The sequence below is a fragment of the Carettochelys insculpta genome, chromosome 8 (assembly GCF_033958435.1).
Source record: "Carettochelys insculpta isolate YL-2023 chromosome 8, ASM3395843v1, whole genome shotgun sequence".
NCBI lineage: Eukaryota > Metazoa > Chordata > Testudines > Carettochelyidae > Carettochelys > Carettochelys insculpta.
This window is the reverse complement of record NC_134144.1, coordinates 37,708,689-37,733,709: the sequence shown is the minus strand read 5'-3', so window position 1 is coordinate 37,733,709 and position 25,021 is coordinate 37,708,689. Positions and strand designations below refer to the sequence as shown.

The 25,021-nt window shown below is 43.8% G+C and overlaps 1 protein-coding gene across 1 annotated transcript in view; it reads right to left on the bottom strand.

The window, feature by feature from the left end:
- Positions 1-25,021, bottom strand: part of LRP2 (LDL receptor related protein 2) — a 183,498-nt gene that overhangs the window by 54,925 nt on the left and 103,552 nt on the right. The window contains exons 39-51 of the mRNA XM_075000937.1: positions 22,648-23,568; positions 21,193-21,358; positions 20,886-21,044; positions 17,160-17,449; positions 14,852-15,055; positions 14,191-14,433; positions 8,368-8,493; positions 6,017-6,136; positions 4,564-4,695; positions 3,478-3,679; positions 2,724-3,019; positions 1,582-2,098; positions 258-410 (exon numbers count right to left, since the gene is read on the bottom strand). Coding sequence (XP_074857038.1) covers positions 258-410; positions 1,582-2,098; positions 2,724-3,019; positions 3,478-3,679; positions 4,564-4,695; positions 6,017-6,136; positions 8,368-8,493; positions 14,191-14,433; positions 14,852-15,055; positions 17,160-17,449; positions 20,886-21,044; positions 21,193-21,358; positions 22,648-23,568 — 3,529 coding nt within the window. The remainder of the gene's footprint in view (positions 1-257; positions 411-1,581; positions 2,099-2,723; positions 3,020-3,477; positions 3,680-4,563; positions 4,696-6,016; positions 6,137-8,367; positions 8,494-14,190; positions 14,434-14,851; positions 15,056-17,159; positions 17,450-20,885; positions 21,045-21,192; positions 21,359-22,647; positions 23,569-25,021) is intronic.

Below are 25,021 nucleotides of genomic sequence, written 5' to 3'. Positions count from 1 at the left end.
CCTGACCACATTATATTGCACACTGCCTTCATCCCTGTCTCCAAATGAAAACAGCAAATCTCAAGGCAGAAAAGCTACAGAGCTTTTGAGATCAGTTCCCATCCCCGACTTTTAGTGCATCTTTTCAGAATGGGAGGATACAATCCAAATATTCTTTAACTATTAACAGACAAAATGACAACTTAGCAAGGACTTTCACACAAACAGGAGGTTGTAAAACTCTTATGTGAAAGAGAAACACTCTGGAAATGTCATACCCGTATTTTGGATGGACAACAATAGCTCTGGGATACTGAAAGCAGAAGGTGTTATTGGAGTCCACACACCGATCCACCAATTTTTTCCGGAATCTGCCATCAAGCTCAGCAACATAAAGACAGTCTTTGTATGCATCCACCCAGTACAATTTTCTAAAAACAAAAACAAAAACAAAAACAAAAAATATAATGAATAATTTACACAACACTTTATAAACAATATATCACCTCTAGAAAGAAAAAAAATTGTGAAATTAAAGATGAATCCATTTTAATGAAAGAAGAATTCATCAAACCACATACTTCTTAGTCTCCCACTGCCACTGTGGCTAATGTGACAAAAGGGTATCCCTGCCTCTCCTTTTCCTCCCCTTTTCTCTTACTGAGGAATTGCAACAAGGAAATGGCACAGACAGGGACCGGCAAGGGAGATGTACATTGCCATGGGTCATGAGTGGGACTGTGGGTGGGGCTTCTCTAAGAATCACCATCTTCCCCACCCTCCCTTGCAGTCTGATCCCGGCTATCACCAAAGCAAAGAATGTCAGAAGGTGAAAGAACATGCCTTGTTATCAAGTACTGTCACTTAGGGAGACAACAGTGACACAGAGGGTAAGACCTTCTGTTGTGTGACTCATTCATTACAGCAGATCCAGATTGCAAACAGCACTGTCAGTGAGATTTCCCTGGTTTATAAGAGTCTTTTTAAATATAAACAGTCAGGTTTTATCACTTGTCTTTGCTTTCTTGGTTAAGATATCCCTTCCAGTCGAGAGGTTTCCTATTACATCAGCATGGTAGATCTTCTATTCATTATTCTTAGTACTATTATTAAACTTGGCCCATTAACATACATTTTCAAAAATTTTTGCTTTAGTGCTCTTCCTGCTCATTCTGACTATCGAAAGAGCAGGCTAGGACGTGTTTTAGTGCTAACAGCATTAAGCGTAGTACTAGAAGCCACAAACTTTCTAATCATACTGTGCTAGGAGCTTGCTGTGTGAGTTTGTTAAACTTCTCTTGGCCTGGTTTCCCCATCAACACCATGGGAATAGCACAACGTACCCATCTCACATGGCTGTTGAGAGGATTACTTAGTGAATGTTTGTACGTTTTGCAAATATAAAGTATTCTATGAGAGCTAAGGAGCATTATGAAGAATTACTATTGGCATTATTAAGATATGGTTATACTGGCTGCTGACTGTACACATATGGTGTGTGAGTTGAAAACCAGTCCCAAACAAATATCTCAATTTGTATTTTTTCATGCTGCAGAACATAACTTCCTTAATAGCTCGAAAAGGCTGAAAATATTTTCTTACCTGCCAACCCAGTCCACAGCAATACCTTCCCCATTTGGCACATCATCACTTATTATTGTCTCCTTGTTTGTCCCATTTAGGAACATTCTTTCAATGACCTTCCTCCCCACATCAATCCAGTACAACCTCCTTTCCACCCTGTCAAAGTCCAGTGCCACCACATTTCTTAGTCCTTGCAAAATGAGAGAATAAGACTGGCCATCTGCTGTGAGATTTCTCAGATAGTAACGGTTGCTAAAAATAAGGTAGGGGGAGATATTACTATTTTGCCGGCAACTCTTTCCATCTGGTTCACGGATGTAGCCTGGGGCGCACTTACAGATGTAGGAGCCAGCAGTGTTCTCACAAATCTGACTACATACTGATGGCGTTTCATTGCATTCATCAATATCATCACATGTCCGTTTATTGGACATGAGTCTGTGTCCAGTACGACAAGAACAAAAGAAACTAGTCAAGGTGTCTGTGCAATTATGATCACATCCACTGATTGAAGGGTCATTACATTCATTAATACCTGTGGTACAAAAACAAAAACATTATTATTGAAGCAAGTAAGTTACTCAGAAAACAAGGAAGCCCCTATCCAATATATTCACAAGGGTCAACATCAAGACAAGTGAGTGACAACTTTTGTTCCAAAAATAGAAAACATTCTGAACCTTGCGGGCCAACAATTGAGTTGTCGGAGGCAGATCCTCACCCAGTGTAAATTATCATAGCTCCACTGAAGTCAGTGAGGCTCCTATAACTTATGCAAGTGGCAGATCTGTCAGTACAGAACAGCATTATTTCTCAGAGGGAATACTATTGATCTGGCATATTTTCTAAAATCTGTTTACCAAGTACTGGTTCTATTTCCCAAGTACTGGCTAGTTTTCATGGGTTAAGTATATGAATTGGCATGCTATGCTCAAGAGACATAAGAAGTATACTGTGCTATGATTTAGTAATTAATAAATGTGTAATATTATCTGGATGTATTTTTCACGCAACCTATTAGCGAGAACTGATGGAACACATATCATCTTGATTAATTTGTTGACTTAATTAAGCATTCTTTTTTTAAAAAAATTGTCTTTAAAACATTTTAAATAAAATATCAGAACCCAAATCCCCTACCACCAGTACTCCCCACGTACCACATCCTTTTTCATCACTATTATCAGAACAATCATCCAGACGATTGCAGATTTTAACCATTTCAATGCAGTTCCCGTTGTCGCATTTAAAATGATGGGGTGAGCAAGTTGCTTCTGGTGTATTGCAGAGGTGTTCCAGCTCATCAGATTCATCCCCACAATCATTATCCCCATCGCAGATATATGCCTTTGAAATGCAGCGCCCATTTTGACACGTGAACTGGTGCTGTTGACAAGGCTGATAGATGCACCCTCTCTCATCGCTGCCATCACCACAGTCATTCCGCCTGTCACATCTGGAAAGAAAGCTGGCTTTGTTAAAGGCAGTGACCGTTGGATGGACAGATGGGTAGATATACACATACACCTGACGTGTAGAAAAGCTCCACACACATCTGAAATGAACCCCATATTATAAAAGACCCTGATCCTGCAAATTCTTACTCCCGATGGTATCCCTTCACCCATCCAAACAGTTATAATGAAAACAAAGGGTACTCCTGCAAAGATTCCTATTTAAAGTTACTGAGTCCAGGAATAGGGATTTAGTGCTATTGGTGGGTTCTGATAATATATCTAGCATCACAGAGACTTTAAACTTAAAGCTTACATGTGAAAGCACTGCATATGAATTATTCCACTGTTAAATACAATCCTGTTAAATGAAGAAGTAGTGGAAAAACTTAAATGAATTTGTTTCTTCATTTGAAACAACTTGCAAGGCTTTTATACTGTTGCTGAAATACACACAGACCTGTAAGCATTTCGGATGCACAATCCATTGCTACACGTGAATTCATTTCCACTGCAAGACCGCCGGGTGCAGTTCTGATGTTCATCGTAAGCATCACCGCAGTCAGCATCACCATCACAGACCCACGTACGAGGGATACACCTCCGAAGAGGGGGTCGATTGTTCACACATGTAAACTCAGTGGCCAAGCAGCTGCGGTTTGCTAAAATAAAGCACATTTGCTAAGTACCTGAAGTATAGTTGTTTTCATTTTACCAATGTAAACTGTGCATCTGCCTATGTAAACAGGTGCATCTAGGCACCTGTACCAGGAATTTCAGGCAGAAATTCATTCAAATAGATCTTATCCATTGCAAGCAGACAAACTCATCCCCAGTGCATGGAAGCTAGTGTGGTGCCACATTACCTCAGGGAGAAGCAGCCTTCCGGAGCATCAAGGAATGCAGGAAAACCACCCCTGCTATTACATCCCTTCTAGGGAAGCTGTGAACGCCCCCTGGGTACCAGGTCAGTACACCGGGAAGCAGAGCTAAGACCTTCCCTCTCCCTGTTCCCTCACTTGAGATGCTTGTTCCCCGGTGAGCAAACCCAGGGAGCCAGTACCTGCTAAAGAGCGCAAAGAAGGAGGCCAGGCTTCCTGCATCTCTGGCTATGTCTCCACTAGAGGGTTTACTTGACAAAACCCGCATTTTGTCGACAAAACCCAGGGAGCCATTCCCAAGGCGTTCCGTCGACAGTAAATCAACAGAACGTAGCACTTTTGTCGACAGCCGTATCCTGCTCCCCTTGAGGCATAATGCCTCTTTCAACGGAAATCTGTCAACAGAAAGCTGGTCTGGATGTTCAGGGGGGTAGGTGGGGTGTCTCTCTGTTTATAATTTAAGGCTAAGGAATAGAACAGCACAACATTGGAAGGGATTTTTTAAAATAAGAATTCAGAAGTTTAATTCCAAAAATCTAGAACAACTATACAAAATAGTTTGACAGAAAAAATATGACATGTCGACTTTTCTGTAAAGCTATCCTACTCTGCCAAAGGCCATGGGCTGCCCCAAACACTATACTTTATTTATATGGGACACTCACCACAGTTATGTCTTTGATCTTCATCACTCATATCCCCACAGTCATTGTCACCATCACAGATCCAACTTGCTGGGATGCATCTGCCATCATCACACCTGAACTGGTCACTTGAACAAGTACGCACATGGGACACTTGAAAAATGAACAGAATTACTCTGCTCGTTAAACTAGCCTGCACCATTGCAAAAACCTACTGATTCTTTGGGACAGGTTTACTCCAGTGAAATGTAAGAGAAAAGCTCAAGTATTAAGACCTAAGTCAAGTCACACCTGCTGAGATAAGGTGAACACCACTTCTCCACATTCCCATTTTCCCTTCATTGGTCAATGACACTAACAACCCCCACAAACACATTATTTGCTTCCATTACTAGTACTGTATGCCAAGCTTGCCGTATGGCATAAGAAGGTTGTTAAGAAAATCTGAAATTAGAGAAACTGGCAAACTTGAAGTGGAGATCAAATCTAAAATGAATTCAACAGTCCTGACAATGACACACTTAATTTTACTATGTATATTTTTAATTGCTTGTTTGTAATCAAGGGCTGAGGCTTTTGGAGCAATCCAGGGAATGTTTAGACAGGTCTTAATGAAGCTGGAAGTGTGTCAGTTTGAATTCCTCCAAAAGCAGGCATGTCCCCCAGAGCTTGAGGGATGCAGGCGAGACTCATCACCATTTCTAAGCAGGAAATCGAAAGATGGTATTTTTATTGAATAAATACATTGTGGTAAACCAACCCGGTATTGCCAGCTATCACTTCATTTTCTCATACATCATGAAATCCAGAGATTGAGACATCAGTCCATTTGCAGTCAGAGGAAAATCCTAGTCTCCCATTAAAGTACCAGTTTTTTCCACTGATATCTGCCACATTGTACTCTACCTATTTCCCAGTGATTTTGGTCTTCCTCCTCTGGAAAGACTACCTGGCTTTTTCCCCTCATCCTTCTCACTTTCCTTTTTCCATCCTGCAGGCTGCACCTAACTCCTCCAGGGAATTATGGGACACTCAGAATCCCAGAATGTCCCAGTCTCACACCATCTGGAGTACAACCCCCTCTACACCCTTTTTCTCAAATGTCAGAGTGCATATGTACTCTTCATGTCCAAGGCAATTCCAAAACACAGACTGCCCTGCATCAGCCAGTTCACCAACACTGTTGTTTCAAAGGAAAAAGGCCTGGCTTTCATTTACTAGTAATCAATCATGATAACTAAGAGGATTCACATTCTACACAGAGGTTTTGCGGTGCAGACACTAAGAAATAAATTGGAACTACAGACCCCTTAACACACAAGCCACTGAACAGGCCTCCAAAGGTTTTTCCACTTACTACCAATCTGGACAAGATCTGGATTGCTGATTTATAAAAGAAATTATTTCTTTCCCACAATCAACTTCCTCAGCCACCCCATTCCCCAGCACAGAACTCTTTTAACTGCACACTCACCACAAGAGGCGGGTTCATCAGAGCCATCAGCACAGTCTACTCCTTGATCACAGTACCAATGAGCAGGAATGCAACGTCCAGATGTACAACGAAACTCACTATTTGTGCAAGTCAGTGAGACTGGAAGAAAAAACCTATGTATGACTTCTTTCTTTTTGTTACCCTTCCAACTTGTTTTAAGTTGCTTTTGAGTCCATGATACGCAAAAACATTACAGACCCCAAAAAAGAAAAAGAAAAAATTATGCTAGCAAGCATGTCTTTCATAGACTATCTGCAAGAGATTTTTGTACACTCTAGCTACTCCTTCTATTCAACTACTGGGCCAAATTCTCTCCTTAGACACATACGTGCAGCTTCTCTTATTGCATCCCCTTATGGGAAGGCGGAATTTGATCCAGTATATGATTGCACAGAGCAATCAGAGAGCAAAGCACATTGTACATTTATATTTGAGATGAGAATAAGCTGATTTTCACTTTAAGAATAATTGGAAAATGGACAAGCCAGAAGTCTGCAGTTTGACCTTGGCCCTGTTACCTTCACTCTTTCCGACAACTAAAGAATTCAGAGGCATTGAATGTGTTGCTCATTAACATCCTCAAGCTTATTTCAGTTTTTTCCCTTCTGTCTCTCTCTTTCTGACACTTTACATTTCCCTCTTCTTCTTTCACAGTGTGCGACACTTTTTCCTTCTCTCTTCCCTTCTTGATTAAGAACACCCATCAATAACACAATAAGTCCTCAGAGATTTTTAATACAAAGGGAGGGGGCACATCCTTCATTAGCAGCAAAAGACTTACAATTCCTACCGGTTGGCTAGGGTGCCAGCATTTCTTTCTGTCACACATGTTCCACCTATAAACTGGCCATATTCTGTGAGCAAAAGTGGGGCTTGTATTTTTAAAAGACAGTGGGGAAAAACATTCATTTCAATGTAAATAACTAACTATGAAGTAATGAGTTCAGACAAAAAACACCCACTCAATCACTACTAAGTAAAAAGCAGTGATAGTAAACATACTTTGTACACTTTATAAATTGATCTAGGAAACCTCAGAATGAAAGGAAATACATACAACCAACTTGTATGCTAGCAAAGAAAAAGATCTGGTAATTATGACTGACAGAAAATAAGATACTTTAACACAGTGCTTAGAAGCAATGAAAAAGGCTGTTTCCTAGATTATGTTAACTCTTCAGAGAAGTAAAATAAACTATAGTCTAGTTCGTAAAAACCAAAGTACTGAACAACAAAGAAAGGAACTTATTCTAATACTATGGGTCTGGTATATTCAGAATATGGTAATCTTGTAAAAACACAATACTATCGCAGCTGTTCTCAAACCACATGTCAGGACCCAAAGTGGGTTGCAACCCCATTTTAACGGGGTCATCAGTGACGGTTTAGGTTATGTCTAAACTGGGCAAAAGAAGTCAACTGAAGATACATCGATTCTAGCTATGAAATTGCCATAGCCAGAATTGTGTATCTGCACTTGGCTTACTTGGCCATTCCTACTAAAGAAGGTTGATGTGAGAGTTTCTCCTGTTGACCTCCCTTACGCCTTGCATCTCACAAGGAGTACAGGGTCAGCTGCGACCCCTGAGAAGTGGATTTCACATGTTCCTACCAGACGCAAGAAATCGACCCCCTCAAAGATCAATCCTGAGTGGGTCGATCTTCCAGGCTGGTGTAGACGTAGTCTTAGACTTACAGGGACTGCAACTGAAGCCTGAGCCCCACTACCCAAAGCTGAGGGTTTCAGCCCTGCATGTTACGACTCAATTCCAAGCCTCCCACCTGGAGTTGAAGCCCTTTATCACCACCTACTCCTCATCACCGCCTGGGGCAGCAGGGCTCAAGCAAACTCAGAATTCAGTTTCTGCTCCTGGGTGTTTAGTAATTTTTATTGGCAGAAGGGGATAGCAGAGCAATGAAATTTGAGAACTCCTGTGTTCTAGACATATAGAAAATTGTTTTTCAACCTTCTTTTCATTTGTGGACCTCTACAAAATTTCAAATGGAGGTTCAGACTCCTTGGAAATCTTAGACATAGGAGTCTGCAGACGACAGGCTGACAACCAGTCATGTAGCAGATACAGCAACGAATAATCAGAATGGATAAGGAATTCTTGAAGCACTAAACAAAATAGATAGAGAAATGATGTGTGATTTCATTGGGAAAAGCTGAGACTACATAAATGGAGAACCTGTTATGGCACATATAACTCCTAAACCTCAGGGAATATAAAGACCTGATGTTACAAGAACATTGAAGCTTGTACCAAAGACACGAGTGGACTGAATTACTGAAGTGAAGAAAGGTGATTAGGGAACTGTTTACTTACCACAGTGAGTGGGGCTCTCATCACTCATGTCTCCACAGTCATTATCTCCATCGCACAGATATGTTCGAGGAATGCAAATGTTTGTGCTCTGACATTTTGTAAAACCAGACTGGCAAGTGCGTTCAGCTTTAAGAAGGAAAGAGCAAATCTTTAAAACATTTTTATCACTTTAAAATGTTAGCATATTGGAAAAAAACACAACATTGTTAAAATAACACTGATCCCGGAGTGAATCATCCATGGCTTACATAAGTTTTATCTGACAGACTGCCACTATACCACAGTGCACCTAAAAGAAACACAAAGTGGTTCTCTAAAAACACTAGATGGAGCTACAGCAACTGCAAAACTAAGGCTGTGGCGGCACTAGCAAGAGAGGTTGAAAGGGGTAATCCCAATCTGTTACTTCGAAGAGTGTCATTTCGAAACAAAGCAACTACACACAAAACATCCGCAACGTCGAAGAGCCCTCCCCCCGTCCTTTCGAAAGGGAGTGGCTATACAGTCCAGAGCCTCCTTTCGAAATAAGGGGATGGGAAATGGCAAGAGAAGGGTCAAATGGCTGACAAGCCCTTCCTGGCACACAGGCCAGCCACCCCCTTAAGGGTTTCCTCTTACACACGCGCGTGTGCGCACGCGTGCGCTGAGGGCTCAGGCTGTTTGCCGCACACAACCTCCATCTCAGCACCGGTGGAACGTTGCTCGGCCCCATCATTGCAGCCTGCCATGGACCCGCAGCACTTCACGGACAGGGACGTCCTGGACATCATGTCCAGCCTGATGGACATCCTGGCAGCATGCCACTTCAGGCGCCATGCTGCCCACCATGTAGCCAGCCTCCTGCAGGTCCCCACACAGTGCATCCGGAGCACCCCCTTCCCTGGACCCACTGTTGCATCTGGCGATAGCCCTCTAGCAGGGAATGGTGGGACATCATCATTCTGGAGGACTGGGATGACAAGCGGTGGTCCGCAATTTTAGGATAACCTGGGCCACCTTTATGGAGCTGTGCCAGTGGCTGGCACCAGCACTTCACCACCAGAACACCCACATGTGGCCTGCATTCCCCCTGGAGAAAAGGGTGGCCAGCACTATGTGGAAGCTGGCCACCCTGGACAGCAACCGCTCGGTCAGCCACCAATTTGGGGAGGGAAGGCCACCCTCAGGGTTGTCCTTCTCGAGGAAAGGGAGCCGGGGTCATGTACTCATGACGTGGCCTGGGGAGGTGTCCCGGCGAGGGAGTACCGCTGTACACTGCCACGTGTTCACAGGCACCTATGCCCACCACCTTGGGCAGGACGTTGATGCCATCAACCAGAACCTCCTGCGCCAGCTCATTCACTTGAGGGACGTGGATGCCACCATGACCAGGTTCCAGCAGCTAGGATTCCCCAACTGTGTTGGCTCCTTGGACAGCACCCATGTCACCACCTGGGCCCCACCACACAGCTACAGACAGTACATAAATCAGAAGGGCTACCATTTCATCATCCTCCAGGCCATTGTGGACGCCAGAGGACGGTTTACAGACATTTGTGTGGGCTGGCCGGGCAGGGCCCATGATGCCTGCATCCTGTGGAACTCGTGGCTCAGGCACAGGATGACCGAGTGCACCTACATCCCCCACGGAAGCTCCTGGTGGGGGACACAGCTATGCCCCAGTGCATTGTCACCAATGCGGACTACCCCCTCCAGGCCTAGCTAAGGCACCCCAACATGGGCCACACTGATGAGAGCCAGGACCACTACAACACAAGGCTCAACCAGGCCAGCAACATGGAGGAGTGGGTGTTCGGGCATCTAAAGGTGTGCTTCAGGTGCCTGCTGACACACCTGGAGGTGGGCCTCCCCAGCATGCCCACGGCTGTGGGTGCATGCCGTGCCCTCCACAACTGCATGGACAGCAAGCACAAGCTCTTCGTGGCACACTGGGCGGACGAGGCTGTGCCGCGGTACGACCAGCCAGGCATACTGGGATGGGATGCACATGTGGGAAGCCCTCTGGGAGGCCTTCGCCCGGGGGCCCCCGTGACTTGGCCCTGGCCCACCTTGCGCAACATCCCCTGCACACCCACCCCTACCTCTGCCCCAACAGCACCCCTGCCTGTACACACATCCCTCACCATCCCCACCTGATGCACAACACAGACACTGTCCAATAAACTTAACTGTTAATTGTTTGAAACCAAAGAAGCTTCCAACTATTTACAAGGGGAAGGCAGGGAGAGAACTCCATAACAGGGTGTTGGGGGGCAAACACTATAATGGGGGACAGGGGTGAACTATTTACAAGGGGGGCGGGCAGAACTATTTACAGGGGGCAGGGGGCCTCACTTGTCCATATGGGTGGAGGTGATGGGAGCCATGGCAGCCCCTGAAGCTACAATCACCCTGGGTCTGGGGCCCCCATGGGGCTGGGATGGTGCTGGGAGCACCAGTAGGTAGGGGTGTACTGGGGGTGCAATGGCCTTGGACTCATGGGGGAGGCCAGTGGAGCCATGGCCAGGCTGGGCACACCTGCCCGCAGTCACTGCACTTTCAGCCCTTTCAGCCGCAGTCATGCCGGGTAGCAGCAGAGTGGCAAGGGCGGAGGGGGTGGGAGTCACAGGAAAGACCATCCATGGAGTGGGTGGCTGGGCCAGGCAGTTGGCGACAGCCTGGGTTAGGGCATCCACGTACACCAAGACCCAGTCCCAGGCCGCCCGCTCCATGCAGAGCCATTCCCGCAGCCGGTGGTTTTGCTCCCACCATGCAGCTGTGTGCGCTGCTGCTACATCGTTGGCCCAGCTGAGGCAGTGCACCCGCCTGGCACGGCGTCTAGTCCTGAGGGACGTCGCTTCTTTTCCCTCACCAGCTGCTGCAGGGCTCCCTGGCACGTCAAGGGGACTGGGGTGGCCTGTGGAAGTTGAGGCTGTAAAGACATAAGGGAAGAGGGTGGCGCCCTGTCAGTCACGCGACTGGGTACCATGGGTTGGTGGCCATGTCCCCATCACTCCCTGCCTGTGGTGGGGGAGCCCTGGGGCATTCCAGCCACTGTGGAGTCTGTCAACACTGGGCCGTTGGCAGGGCTGGTTCGGGCCCCCTGCCTTCACCAGCCACGTGTCCTGCATAACTGTTTATGGCCCCACGTGGGTACCCCTCAGATGGTGACCATGGCTGCCCCCAGGGCTGCTGGCCATGTGCCTGGGCCCATGCCGGCAGCATCAGTCCCTGTCCCTGCCCCCACCCCCCTGCTCAGGGTGTTCCATGCCCAGTCCTACCTGAGGGAGCCTCGGTGGGCTTGGGGGAGGCCTGGCCAAAGGTGACCCAGCTTGTGCCCTCCAATGGTGCAACAACGTGCAAGGTGCCGTCGCTCCCCCTGGCCGTTGCTGTGCCTGTTGTTGGCCAGCGGTGCTGCGGAGGGTCCTGACTCTGGCTCCTTGACCTATTCCTCCAGCTCAGCCACATCGAGGGTCCTTTCCAGTGGTCTGGCCTCCCTGGGGCTGAGGAGCTGGTGCAGGTTGTTGTAGTAGGGGCAGGTGGCAAGCGCTGCCCAACCACCTCGCTGAATCCCCCGCCTTTACACACCCTGGCGCAGCTCCTTCACTTTCGAATGCACCTGGTCAAGTGCCCAAGGAGGTGGCCCCTTGTAGCCAGGGTCTCGGCCAGCTGGGCTAAGGCGGCTGCATTCCACTTCTGCCCCTCCATCCTCAACAGGACGTCCTCATTATCCCAGACAGCCAGGAGGTCCCAGACCTCAGCCTACAGCCACAGGGCATCCCTCCTCTTCAGGGGCTGCCCGGGGTCCTGGGACCCCTGCCTCCCGGTGACTTGGGATCCCTGGAGCTTCCGGGGGTCCTCTCTGCTGGCCATGACTCTGCCTGGCTGGATTTTTGCCATTCCGGGGCGTGCTGGAGAGTGTTCTGCAGGGAGCACATGCTCCTATGGCTGCCAGCACACTCTCAGCTTCCTGCACAGCGTTTCTGTGCTCCTGCCGCTTTAAGGCAACCAGGGCTGACAGCCATAGAGCCCGGACTGCTGGGCAGGGTATCTTTGTGCTGCGGGGAGGGGCCAGCACCATGGAGGACTTGTGATTTCAAAATGGTGGCCAGGGGAGCAGCTACACATATTTCTCTTCAAAATCAAAGTCAACAAAGGGCGTTGTTCCCCAGGTGGGAGTGGAATAGTGCTTTTCAAATGGCCACCTTTCTATCCCAATGTTGATTTCAGAATGAGCAATTTGTGTTGTCACTCTGCTCTTCATTTCGAAATTGCCCCCCCCCCCCGAAATCGCTTTTGAAATTAATTGCTAGTGTGGCGACAGCCTAAGCGTCTGTTTTCCTCCCAGTAAAATAAATAGTAAGTCAAAATAGATTTTTACATATTTGGGGGCATTTTCTCTTAATTAATGGCTGAACATGGATGTGTTAAGTCACAAAGAAAGATGAGCAAATAACTCAAAATATTTCGTTTTTCATTTTGTTCAAATTTTGAAATAAATTCCTTGGGGGCATGTTCTGCCCTGTTGCTCTCTGTGAACATTCATAGAGCCCTGCATAGATACAAAGTTAGCATCTGCATTTGTATCCACTAATATGAGCCGCCGATATTCGCACTGACATCCTCAGATATAAATGCATATGTCTGAAAATTTGCAGGGTTCTAGATACAAAATTTTTTCCACTTGCACATCTGTATCTGCAAAAATGTGCCACAGATATCTGCACTGACAACCATGGATGTGGCTATCTGCACATCTGCAGGGCTCTAAGCAGTCAGGCAATTGAATTTTCCCAGCAAAAATGATGGCAGAATGCATTTTCAAAGTAGATTACGCTGGTATTCACAGAAATCATACTGTAAATTCACATGCACATACATTTATATTGGAAGTGTTTCTATACTGAACCCACTGGGGCAGAAATGAAACCATGTGACTTATCTACCAACCACAAATAAGTCAATGAACTGAAATTTTGAATGCTCATGATATATTATAGAGTAAAACTTTCAAAATGTTTCAAAAACTGCAAGTCACAAGTACATTCCAGAAAATGATTATGTATCAACAAATACAGCAAAATCAGGAAAAGGGGCAACCTTAACTGAATATATTTCTCATTATGAATTATTTGCTCAGCTCCAATTATGAATGTTCCAAAGGAGAACTTCCTAATGACCAGGACTAATTAGCCTAATTACCATATTTTTATTCGTCCATACTGATTTAACTTCATTTTGTATTTTATTTAAAATAATATTCATTTCCAAAGAACCTGCTGCTTTTTCATTGAACACTTAACTAGTGAAGCACTTCCACTTTTTGAGGAATATAAAGAATACATATTAAAGAGTAACTCTGCAGTAGGATGGATTATATTTGTTTGCTGAGCATTAAAGCTATTGCAATTAACACAATAAGAATGACATACAACTTTACAGCCTAAATCCACTGCATAAATTTGGGTCCCAACCGTGTGAAGACTTACACAAGCACTTAATGCACCATGAATAGCACTGTTGAACTGAATTCTCTGTTAACAGCACATAAAGTGAAGCTTATGCATAAACCTTGCCAGGTCTAGGGATGTACAGAGAACAGGATATTTTAAAGAAATAAATAAATAAAGTAAAATCTATGCTGTCATATTACTCATTAACATTTTAATCATTGTGTTGTCTTATAAAATGGTATAAAGCAGAATAATGTTTAAATAAGCCAATTGTGTCACTTGTTCCTTTTTGCTGATAGCTTCAATATTCCTCACAAGCAAAAATATTTGCCTTTGCTTTTGTCTAAAGAGTCAGAGCCAAATACGTAATAGGTAGTTATGATGAACTTACGGCAATTTCTCTCATCGGAAGTGCCATTATCGTAACAGTTGTTTACTCCATTGCAGACGTATTCAAGAGATATACACCTTCTATTATTGCAAGTAAATTCTGTGTGGGAATCACAAGTTCGGAACAAGCATCCCGCCTCATCGCTGTTATCACCACAGTCATTGTAGTGGTCACAGCGGTAGTGATAAGGTACGCATCTCCCATTGCCACAGGTAAAAGCTGTTGGCTGACAGGTATGAAAAGCTAAAAGGGGATAAACCAAGGAAAAGTCATCGATACAATGTAAACTCAACTCCTTAATACATGTAGTAAAGGAAAACACACTTCGCTTTTACCTGCTAGGGCAAACACGGCTGCAAAACGGACTGCATGTAAAGTAAAACACACATTCTGAATTAGACAAAAGTAAAAAGGTGAAGTCAGGTAAACATGTCAAAGGCATTCCTACAAATCTTTTCTTGTTTCTAATGCCAATTTGTTGTCATACTACACATGAAGGCAGAGATGAAAAATCAGACAGCAGGCAGGAGCCTGCTCTGAATTATCATCCTGTGACTCAATCCCATTGCTACCAAGCCAGTGGGAAATGTGCCCTGGAGGTCCACAGGAGCAGGACTGAGCCCTGTGTCACCTTCTGATGCTTACGACATCAGATGCTTACCACAAACGCTTTCCAGCTCATCGCTGCCATCTCCACAGTCATTATCATTGTCACATTTCCACCGCTCTGAGATACATCGTCCATTGAGACAAGTGAAGAGCCCTCCGTCACACCTGGTACCATTGTCCACAATACAGTGCTTGTTGTTGTTGGCTAAATACCAGTGACCTTCAGAAGGACACTGACACTCTGCACCACTTGGACCTGCACACGTTTGATACCAAAGAAAGGAAAAAAGGACAACAATATTCACAGCTGTAACTTTTGCTACGTGTTGCTGAACTACGACAACGAGCTTTATTATATTTGCCAGTCTTTTAAATAAGTAAGGCTACCCGGCCAGGTTCTGATCTCAGTACACCTGCGTCAATTCACTTAACTCAGTGGCACTGTTAAAGAATTATGGGGGAGTAACTGAGCTGAGAATTTGGTGCATTGAATTACATATTTGTTTGCTATAAATACCAGGCAAACTCTGGGCTGTTCTCAGTGTGATAACAGATGCACTTCTTCAGTCCCAGTGATTTTAAAAATCCTTCCCCGATGTATTTTATGGCTTCAGCTCGCACCAAACTTGTGCAATGTCATAAGCTTACTTTTAAAATAATGCAACAAAACAAATGGAAATTGTAAGGCAAGGGGTTGTGAAAGAGTGTGGGAAATAATGGCAATGGAAAGCTTCTATAATACCATGATACAAAAATCCAGATTATGAAGAAATTTTAAAATTTGCAGCATGAAATATTTAGTGATGTGATACCACTCGGTGATGTGGCACCCAGTGCTATCTACTTGTGCTACAGGCCCCCTCCGTGCTGGATCCATAAAGGAGAGGAGTCCAGTACAGGCCCAGTCAGAGCGCTTTAGCTCTAACTGTAGCAGCTCATGTGGTTCGATCCCTGGTCCACCACCCAAAATGGCAACTGTCACATTAGCACAGAAAATTCAGCTTGTGTCATAGGAATCTCAATGAGATAGATTTTAGTTGAGAGCAGAAATTGGCAACTGTGGGCCCAGAGGAACCAGCCTGCCTAGTGTCTACCAGAAAACTTTATTTTCCTGCTTATAGACAGCTTGTGAAAATATGATTTGGGGCAGACTGAGCAGGTGCAAAGCCCCAGCTGAGCCATGGTCCAACCATGCAGCACCCAAGCCCACCCCGCTCTGAGTACCAGCACAGCTGCTTAAAAGTGAGAGAGTCTACATGGAGTACAGAGTCGAGCAGAGTACCAGGCTAGGAGCAGAAGGTCATGCACTAAGTCACAACACCACTCACTGGCCCAACCACCTGTCACTCATGAGGGGGAGGAGCTCCACCTCACATCATCCAACTCTAGTTTCTGCACTCATTTTCCACAGCCAATCTGTCATCAAACCTGACCCCTCCTTGCCATGGGCCAGTTAGGGCATACTTCTGCCAACAGGGAGGCAGGAACCAGAGCTCAGTGTTGTAATGGCAGAACCCCTTCCAAGCTGACATGACAGATGAGTGGCTGGGCCAGATCTGAGTGGCATTGTGTCTCACTGCACAGTCTCTGACTTCACTCTGCTTCCCTGTGAACACAAAAATAACAAGAGTCCTATGGAACCTTACAGACTAACATATTTTGGAGCATAAGCATATGCTTTCATGGGCAAAGACCCACTTTGTCACATGGCATCTGATGAAGCGGGTCTTTGCCCACGAAAGTTTATGCTCCAAAATATCGGTTAGTCTATGAGGTTTTGCCAGACTTCTTGTTGTTTTTGTGGACACAGACTATCATGGCTACCCCTCTGATACCTGTGAACGCAGGCTCCTCCACTCGAGGAGCTCATATGCCAGGCTCCACATCAGTACAGGCTCCAGCTCTGTCCCACACCACCCAGTTCTGGCTAGCTCCTCTCTTGTTAGAGGCACCCTCTGCTGTGGGAAGGTACCTGCCAAAACCTGAACGGCTTCTAGCTCCCAAGAAACCATCCAAGGAGAAGACAGTAACAACTTCTTCTACCAAGACAGGAGCTTGGTAGTATGGGGCAGAACTTTGGTGGATAGGAAAAGGGAAAAGGCAGCCAGCCAGAGTGGTACGAGGCAGCAGCAGCTTTAATAAAGATGGAGCTCTTCAGTGACCCATCTCAATCTTCCAGAAAAAAAATCTGTAATCTGTATGGCCTGTCCAGGATTTAGGGGACTGTTTGGTGTTCTACTCCCTTAACGCTGACCATCTCTGGTTTAGGTGAATGTATATTTCAGTCATTCCCAAGGAATTTTTTAACCTAGCACTCCACCATACTATAGTCAACATTATCTTCAAACATAATAATTTACCTGGTGCACAGATGTGACTGCAACCGCCGTTAAATTGGTTGCAAGGATTGATGCACTGTTGTTGCTTACTTTTTGACCAAACATGAATATCCATTGGTCTTTGTGGTAGGTTCATAATCATCACAATCTGATCCGAGCCATCATATTTGTTAGCACGGTAAATACTTCTGGTATTCCAATCTGTCCAGTAAATGTGCTGATCAAACAAGGTCATAGCAAATGGATATAGAGCAGTGCTAATGATTACTTCACGATTGGAACCAGAAAGGGAGCTTCGTTCAATCTTCTGTCTAAAATAAAAAAAGAAGCGTTAAAGCTTTTAAATTTTTCCAAATACCAGTATATTCTTAATTACACTCTGTGACCAAGTCCTACCAACTAAATACTGAAGCATATTTAATTAAGATTTGTTATTAAATACAGTTTGATGTCTCTGAGGCTTCTCAATAATGATGCAAAGTAATGACTTTAATGCACTAGTAACAAAATAATGTGCTGGAAGCAATCAGGTTTTAGAAGGAAATATTCAAGCAAATACACTAGACATAGCCAAAATGAGCACAAATCTCATGACAGAATTCTTTCCTTTGAAAGGATTCAAAATTAATGTCATCTTGTTGTAGAACCATAAAGGCATCATGAAAAGTTACTGTTGTTTAGTTGCCAGTACTGTAGATTGAAATTCATATTACCAGGAAATATGTAGCAGACAACATACAAAATAAACCCATAAACCTAAGTGCTAAATTTCTCATGAACAAACACATGACAGAAGTGTTGCTACAAAGAACAAAAATTCTTCTCCATTAACCTTGTTGGTCAGGCTCCCCTCTGCAATGGTGAGCAGAACTAAGAGGCAGGATTTCAGGGGTCCACACATGATACAGGACCCAACTATACAGATCCTGTGGCAAACAGTGTCCTTGCTCCATTCTGTCTACCCATACTAACCCTACCAGCACTACTGACCCTCCTACACCTGCTTCCAGTGGAGGTCAGAGAGTGCTGCTTCAGGAATAATCAATTTATGCTACATTTGCTTGTGCGTTATTATGTAAAATTATTTTATTGGGCCACAAATGTTTGTGGCCTCTGTGATAACCATGCTTTCACGTCTTTCCTCACAGTGAAATTAAATGGAAGAGAAGGCCCATCAAGGCTGCATAAACAGAAATATAGGTAGTGAAGCTCTATGCTTGTATATAGATGGTCAATGGAATAGGAAGGCTATCTGAAAATTACACTATAAACAGTAACTTCCCAGTGTCCACAGGAGTATTCAGTATTGCAGTTCCAGAACTATTTCCTGCCCTTGAATTTAACACCTGGAAGTGTTCTTCCAAGCTGCAGAAGCACACAGGTAACCAATCATTCGAATTAAGAGAACAACATGAACTTATTTTAACTAATCTTCGGGCAACTGTATGTTTAAGTCTTCTTCAGAGAAACATTTCAATTGTTACAATTTGCATTCCCATCACTCACCAGACTGTTAGAGTGGGCTGAATGAGGAGAGAAGCTGCTGACAGAAAAAAAAATATCATGTAAAAATTTCTCCTTCTGCTGCATGGCTTCTCTCTTCCTTCCTCACTAATGGGAAGTAACAAACAGTAAATCACAGAATAGAGGAGGGGAAGATAAAGCCAATTTTTTTATTATTACAAGATGAATCATAAGCAGACATACTAGTTACCCTTGTAAGAAAAAGTTTTGTAATTTAAGGACTTATGTGGGAACCAACCCAAAGGCACCTTCCTACTTAAAGGCTGCCTCTGCAGAGCTATGAAAATCTGTTTTGTACACCTTCAGATAAGTCTCAGATACTTCTCTCCACAATGCCAGTAAGGACCTTGTAGAGGACAGCTTGATTCTGACTCCATAAAGAGAGTTTCCCAGATGCCTGGTAAGTCAACTGGTGAAGGATTGTCATGCCTTGCCTGCAGCAAATTTGAGGCCCTAAGGACATAATAAGATGCTTTGGAAATGCCCATTTATGCCACAGCTTTACAGGGGACGATAAGAATTGGAGCAAACTAATGAAAATATGGTTTCACAGGAGTGATGGAAAGATGAACCAACCTTGGTCAGAAAGATTTTTGGAGCTACAACAAACAACGTTTCCACTTGACAGTAGCAATCTGGCTCTTGTATAGATAGAGGAACTACTTCCAACTCTGTCTTTTGGAAGTAATTGTAAGAGGAAAAGCTGCACACAATCTTGTCTAGTTTGGCCAACCTGATGAAACCCGATGATACTCAATGAAGAGAGTGGGGTACCGCCATAAAGAACTCTGCTAGACTGTACACACCTTTCATCTGATGAAGTAGGTTTTACCTGAGAAAGCTCAGGACCTTATAAAAGCTCATGACCTAATAAATTTGTTTGTCTCTAAGATGCCACAGGAGTACTTGTTATTTGTGGAGCTGCAGACTAATGTATCTACCCCTTTGAGACTGTGCATCTTTTTATGGTACTTGGTTGTTTGATCCTGATCAATCATTTGAGAAAAACTGTAGTGAAGATGAGGTCACCAGAAATTTGTGATTATTATTAATTATTTGTAGCAGTTCAGAGGCCAGAGACCCACTTGCGGGACAAAGTAAAACAAATAACAGATACATGCCCCAAAGTGCCTTCCATTTTCCCTTGCACTAAAAGTGAAATTTGACATGACAAATGAATAAAATTCCCTGGCTGGATTCTTTCTGGCTACCAAAATGTATCATGGAAACTAATGAAGAAACCCTGCCAAACTGCCCTTCTTTTCCCATACTCGGGCTCTAACCTGTGGATTGCTCAGTTCTAGCTGGAGTCATCTTTCAGCACGTGTAGTACAGGTTTCTCAGTTATCTTTCAGATATAAAGGTCCCTCTAAAGCAGGGAGAATTAGAATGACTTCATCTCTTTTTCCTCTATTCCACATCCTTTATGTGAACTGTCTTGAAAACCAGCAGATTTTATTTTGCATGTGATATTATTTCTAGTGTCACAGAAAAATTTTGACCTCTACTTACTCCCAGGTTTTGGAAGGAGTATAAACACTCATGTTTCGGAGCATAAACAAACAAGCTAATGGGAGTTAAGAAAAAACTTCCCCAGTAGACAAGTTATTGTATAATTTCCCATGTTAGGGATTCTTACCCCTTTCTCTGAAACATATGGTATTGGCCAATGTCAACAACAAGACACGATATCAAGTGTCCCAGAAGGAATGAACAGAACAGGCAGTCATCAAGTGATCCTTCCTCTGTCACCCATTTCTACTTTCTGACAGAGACTAGGGACACCATTCCTAGACATCCTGGCTAAAAGTCATTGATGGACCTATTGTCCATGAATTTATTTAGTTTCTTTTTATTAACCCTGTTAAAGTCCTGGTCTTCATATCATACCCTGGAATTGCCAGATTTGTTAATCAACTGAAACTGCCGGGGAAGCCCTGGAAATTTTGAGTGACACCAGCAGAATTTGGTCCCTACCTTTTCTTTACCTGGTATAAGAGAGAAACAATCATGTAATGAATCAATTTTGGTAACATGCACTTACTGGTTACTTTTCACAATGGAATTTAAAAACTAGTAAATGATTATTAATGGGCCATAATATAAAATGGTAGCTAACGCGTCCAAAGTGATGACCAAGATTACAAAATCTGAGCTCTGAAAGTGAAGTGTAATAATTATTTTTTAAAAAAATCCTACCACAGATGAGACATAGATACATACAGATTTGCATCAGCCCAGTAAAGCTGCTGTTCCTCGTAGTCCAGGGTAAGTCCGTTTGGCCACACCAAATTGGTGCTTATAATAGGTGTTCTGAAATTTCCTCCCAGTGTAGCTCTTTCTATCTTAGCATTGGCACTCCAGTCTGTCCAATACATGTATCTATCAGTCAGACAATCACAGTGTTAGCTCTTTGGCAAACAAAACCCACAGGAGTCAATTCTGTCTTGAGACATCAATTCTGGTCCCTCCCACTAAAGTCAAGAGTCAATTTAGAGACACACATTAGAAGAAAAAGAGCATCACATACCCCCTGCAAGGATCCAGTACAATAGCTCTAGGACGCGGGACGCGGGCAACCACTGTGTGGTTAGATCCATCCACAGCCATCGAGCTGATAGTCTGATTTAAATAGTCACTGTAATAAATTCTGTTACCGATCCAGTCAAAGGCTATGCCATCTGGAGTTCCCAAACCTTAAGAAAGCAGAACATCTCTTCATTACAGCTTTCAGAAACATTGCCATACACTTCACCAAATCAATCTCTCATCATAATGGGCCAAATCCTGAGGTTCTTATCCAGCAGACATCACTGGGAGTTTGCCTAAGTAAAAATCTAAGGAACGAGTCCTTATGAAGGCACGCAGTGTAGAGTACTTGTTCTGTCAATGGACAAGTAGCCCTTTCTCTTGGACATTTGCGTGGCCAATTAAGTGCAAGACGAACTGCAGTCTCTAACCTCCAGGAAGTGCAGGGACTCCTCCCTCACTACTCCTCTGGAAATACACATTGCTCCAGAGAATGCAGAGAAGGGCAGGAAAGAGACAGACACATTGCCCAGTCTTCTCTCCGCACCCACCATGGAGTGGTACCAAGACAGTCAGGGCAGTAAGTTGTGTGCCTGGAAAGGGTACACCAACAGGCAGCATTCCAGGACAGAATCCTTCCTTAAGCTCCCTCAGAGGAGATGCAGTCCCATCCCCATGCCCAACACTGAGCTGCACTAAAAGGTACAGCTGAGCCCCTGCTAAGGACCTGCGGACTTGGCCTAATACTAACAAACAATTTAGCTCAGCAGTTCTGAGAAAGCAAAGCTGCTCATCATAACACCTGGTAGATCTTGTCAAGTTTTCTCCCCATTCCATGTCTTCTTCCACTTCCTTCACTATGAACTGAATGTCTTCTGCAATATCACTATCTCCTCCCTCAATTAAAACTCTTTTGAAAGCCCATTTCCCCCCTGATACCCACAAGAACCCAGCTGACTGGTCATGCCCAGACTGACAGGAAAGCGCAGATAGCCTAAAATAATTAAAAAAAAACCTTTAAAAAAACAAAAATTTCTGTTACCCAATACTGTATTACTAAGAAATAGCCAAACACTATCTTGACCACTCTGGTAGTATGCATACACTGCTGACCTTTCATTCAATTTGTGTTTCTATATTGTACATTCTGTGAGCAAGGGCCATGACTTCGCATATGTTGTTTCAGTGCCCGTTACATTGTAAGAACGGCTGTAAACAAACAACAAAAATACTAACTAGTCTTACGCTTTCATAACTTGCATGAGTGCTGATAAAGATGGAAAAAAGGAAAAAAATCTAAGAAAGGTCAAAAGAATCTTTTGAGAAAACATCTTAACTCAACGGTCTACCTTGATTATTAGAATAAACATACTATAGCTATTTCACTAATGAGCAGGTGCTATAATCCTCATTTGTTATTATCCAGATAATTTGGATCAAGTTTAATGGCATTTACCTGATGCAATTACAGTTGGCGTGCCAGTTCCTGAATAAATACTAACATAACTGATTTTTCCGGTCCCAGATGGAGAACTTTGTGTAAAATATATTCTGTTGTTCATGCTGTCAAAATCTAGAGCCACTGCAGTTCGTAAGACATTCACTGTGCGAAATGGTGGGCTGTGATTCTCAGGATCGAGCTGTATGCTTCTAAGCGAGTTCTCAAGGGCAAAAATCAGGTAATCATCTGTTGAAATAGAACATCTCTTGCCATCACTTCCTAATGTGCCAAAGGCACACCCACATTTGGGCATCTGCAAATCAGGCAAGGCAAAACACAAATGGGAACAACCTCCATTGCTCCCCAAACAAGGATTGTTGTTGATGCTGAGGGAAGACTGTGGCTGAAAACGGCTGTCGTAAATGGTAACATCTCTTAACCAATTAATATTGTCCCGTATAACTGTTGGCTGCTCAGTGTTGCCTGGCTCTTTGCTGGCTTGAAACACTTTTTTCAGGTTCCTGTCCACCCAGATCATAGAATTTTCAAAGACAGTGATGCCATATGGTGTCGGGTAGCGACTACCATAGCGAACAATTTCTGTTTCACCCCCATCAGGCAGAATTCTTGCAATCATATCTAAAGAATCATCAACCCAATAAACATAGCCATTGCTGTGATCTACTGCCAAGCCACGTGGTGTGATAATGCCATCAGACACGAGCACCGTTCTGTTGGTGCAGTCAAGAAACGCACGTTCAATCTTTGGATTCTGTCCATAATCTGCCCAGAAGAGGTATCTGTTTTGGGGATCTACTACAATATGCCTTGGCATATCCACTGTGGTTTTCAGCAGAACACGTCGATAAGTGGTGTTTAAACGCAAAACTTCTACAAAAGTCTCCGTCAGAAAAGCATTCGTAAAATAAAGGTTTCCTGCATGTAAAAAAAAAAAAAAGTTAACATACGATTTAATTCAAAACCAGAGAAACACAAGCTGATACCTTGATCCTAAAATAAAAGTATGACAAGCAAAGACCCAAGTAGTTAGCTGGTTAGCACATTTGCCTGCTTGAAAAGGACTTTAGAAAATAGATGCTCAACTGTGAAGCATTAGAAAACAGTACCACAGAAGAACATGGTTCAAATTCTGCCCTTGATCCATTCATCATCTTTAACTTCAGTGGGCTTCACAGGCATAATTGAGAGCAGAATATGGCTCATTCAAAGATGTCATCATCATAGTTCCATGTAACAGTATCTATTTAATTCTACAGTTTTGTTTTATAGTGTTACTTCAAATCAACACTAACATTTTTCCTGAGCATTGTATTGAAACTAAGACATTACATCTATATGTACACCACTGGTGGCTGCACCTAGTATATGTGTAGCACATGTCACAGCGACATGCCCACTGCATCCTCCCTGATAAGTGCAGATACAATGCCAGTGACAGGCTCTGGCAGAGAGAAGGCAGAGGAGAAATGCTTCAGCAGCTCTCTGCTGATGGAGTGTTTCACTGAGTTGAGAAAAGGCTGAGCCTTTCCCTGCAGCCTTCCTCTGAGAGAGCCATTCCCCACTCTTAAAGACCTTGCATGGGGCGCAAAAGGGCTTTCTTCACTGCTTCACCACACCAGAGCCTTGTCCTGCTGCCAGAGTCCTTCCCTGCAGCGGGGTGGGAGCCATCAGAGCCTTTTACTGTGACAGAGAAGAGTTCCTCCAGTGGGCAGGGAGCTGGCTGAGCATTTCCAGACAGCTGGGGTCTCTTCCTGGGGCAAGGAAAAACTCTAGCAACAGAACACTACACTGCTAAAACTGCAGCTTTAATGAGGAAGCAGGGTTTGGGTGTGCAGAGGGTCCATAGCTGGGAGCTTCCATTTTCTAACCAAAGACATTGCCTCACTGCACATACTCCTACTTATACCCACGTGCGGGTACGCTGCACACCAAGGAAAGAAGGGAGCAGTATAGACATAGGAATTACATCAAAGAGACAAAAAAAAATTGTGAACTTGACAGTGATCTCCTCTTTAGTGTTTAATGAGTAAATGTTTTTTTTAAAAAGTGGGTAATTGCATATAAATTATAACCTGATGTTTGAATTAACTTGCAATATTAATTGGAAACTATGTTTTTTAAGTCTACGGTTTACAGCCAAATTCTGTCCTCTACGTCATTCACTCAACTCCTACTACACAACCAATGGACTGCTGCCCTTCATATATGTCTTTCATTTTAAAATCAGTCTGTATACAGAGTGCTATGTAAAAGCACACCCTTCCCTTTGAAATGTTTCCATGAGTTTCTTTTTCTATAAAACTAATTGTTAATCTAACAATTCCAACAAGGTATAAAGGAAAGCCTTTTTTGTAAATTCAGTCCTGCC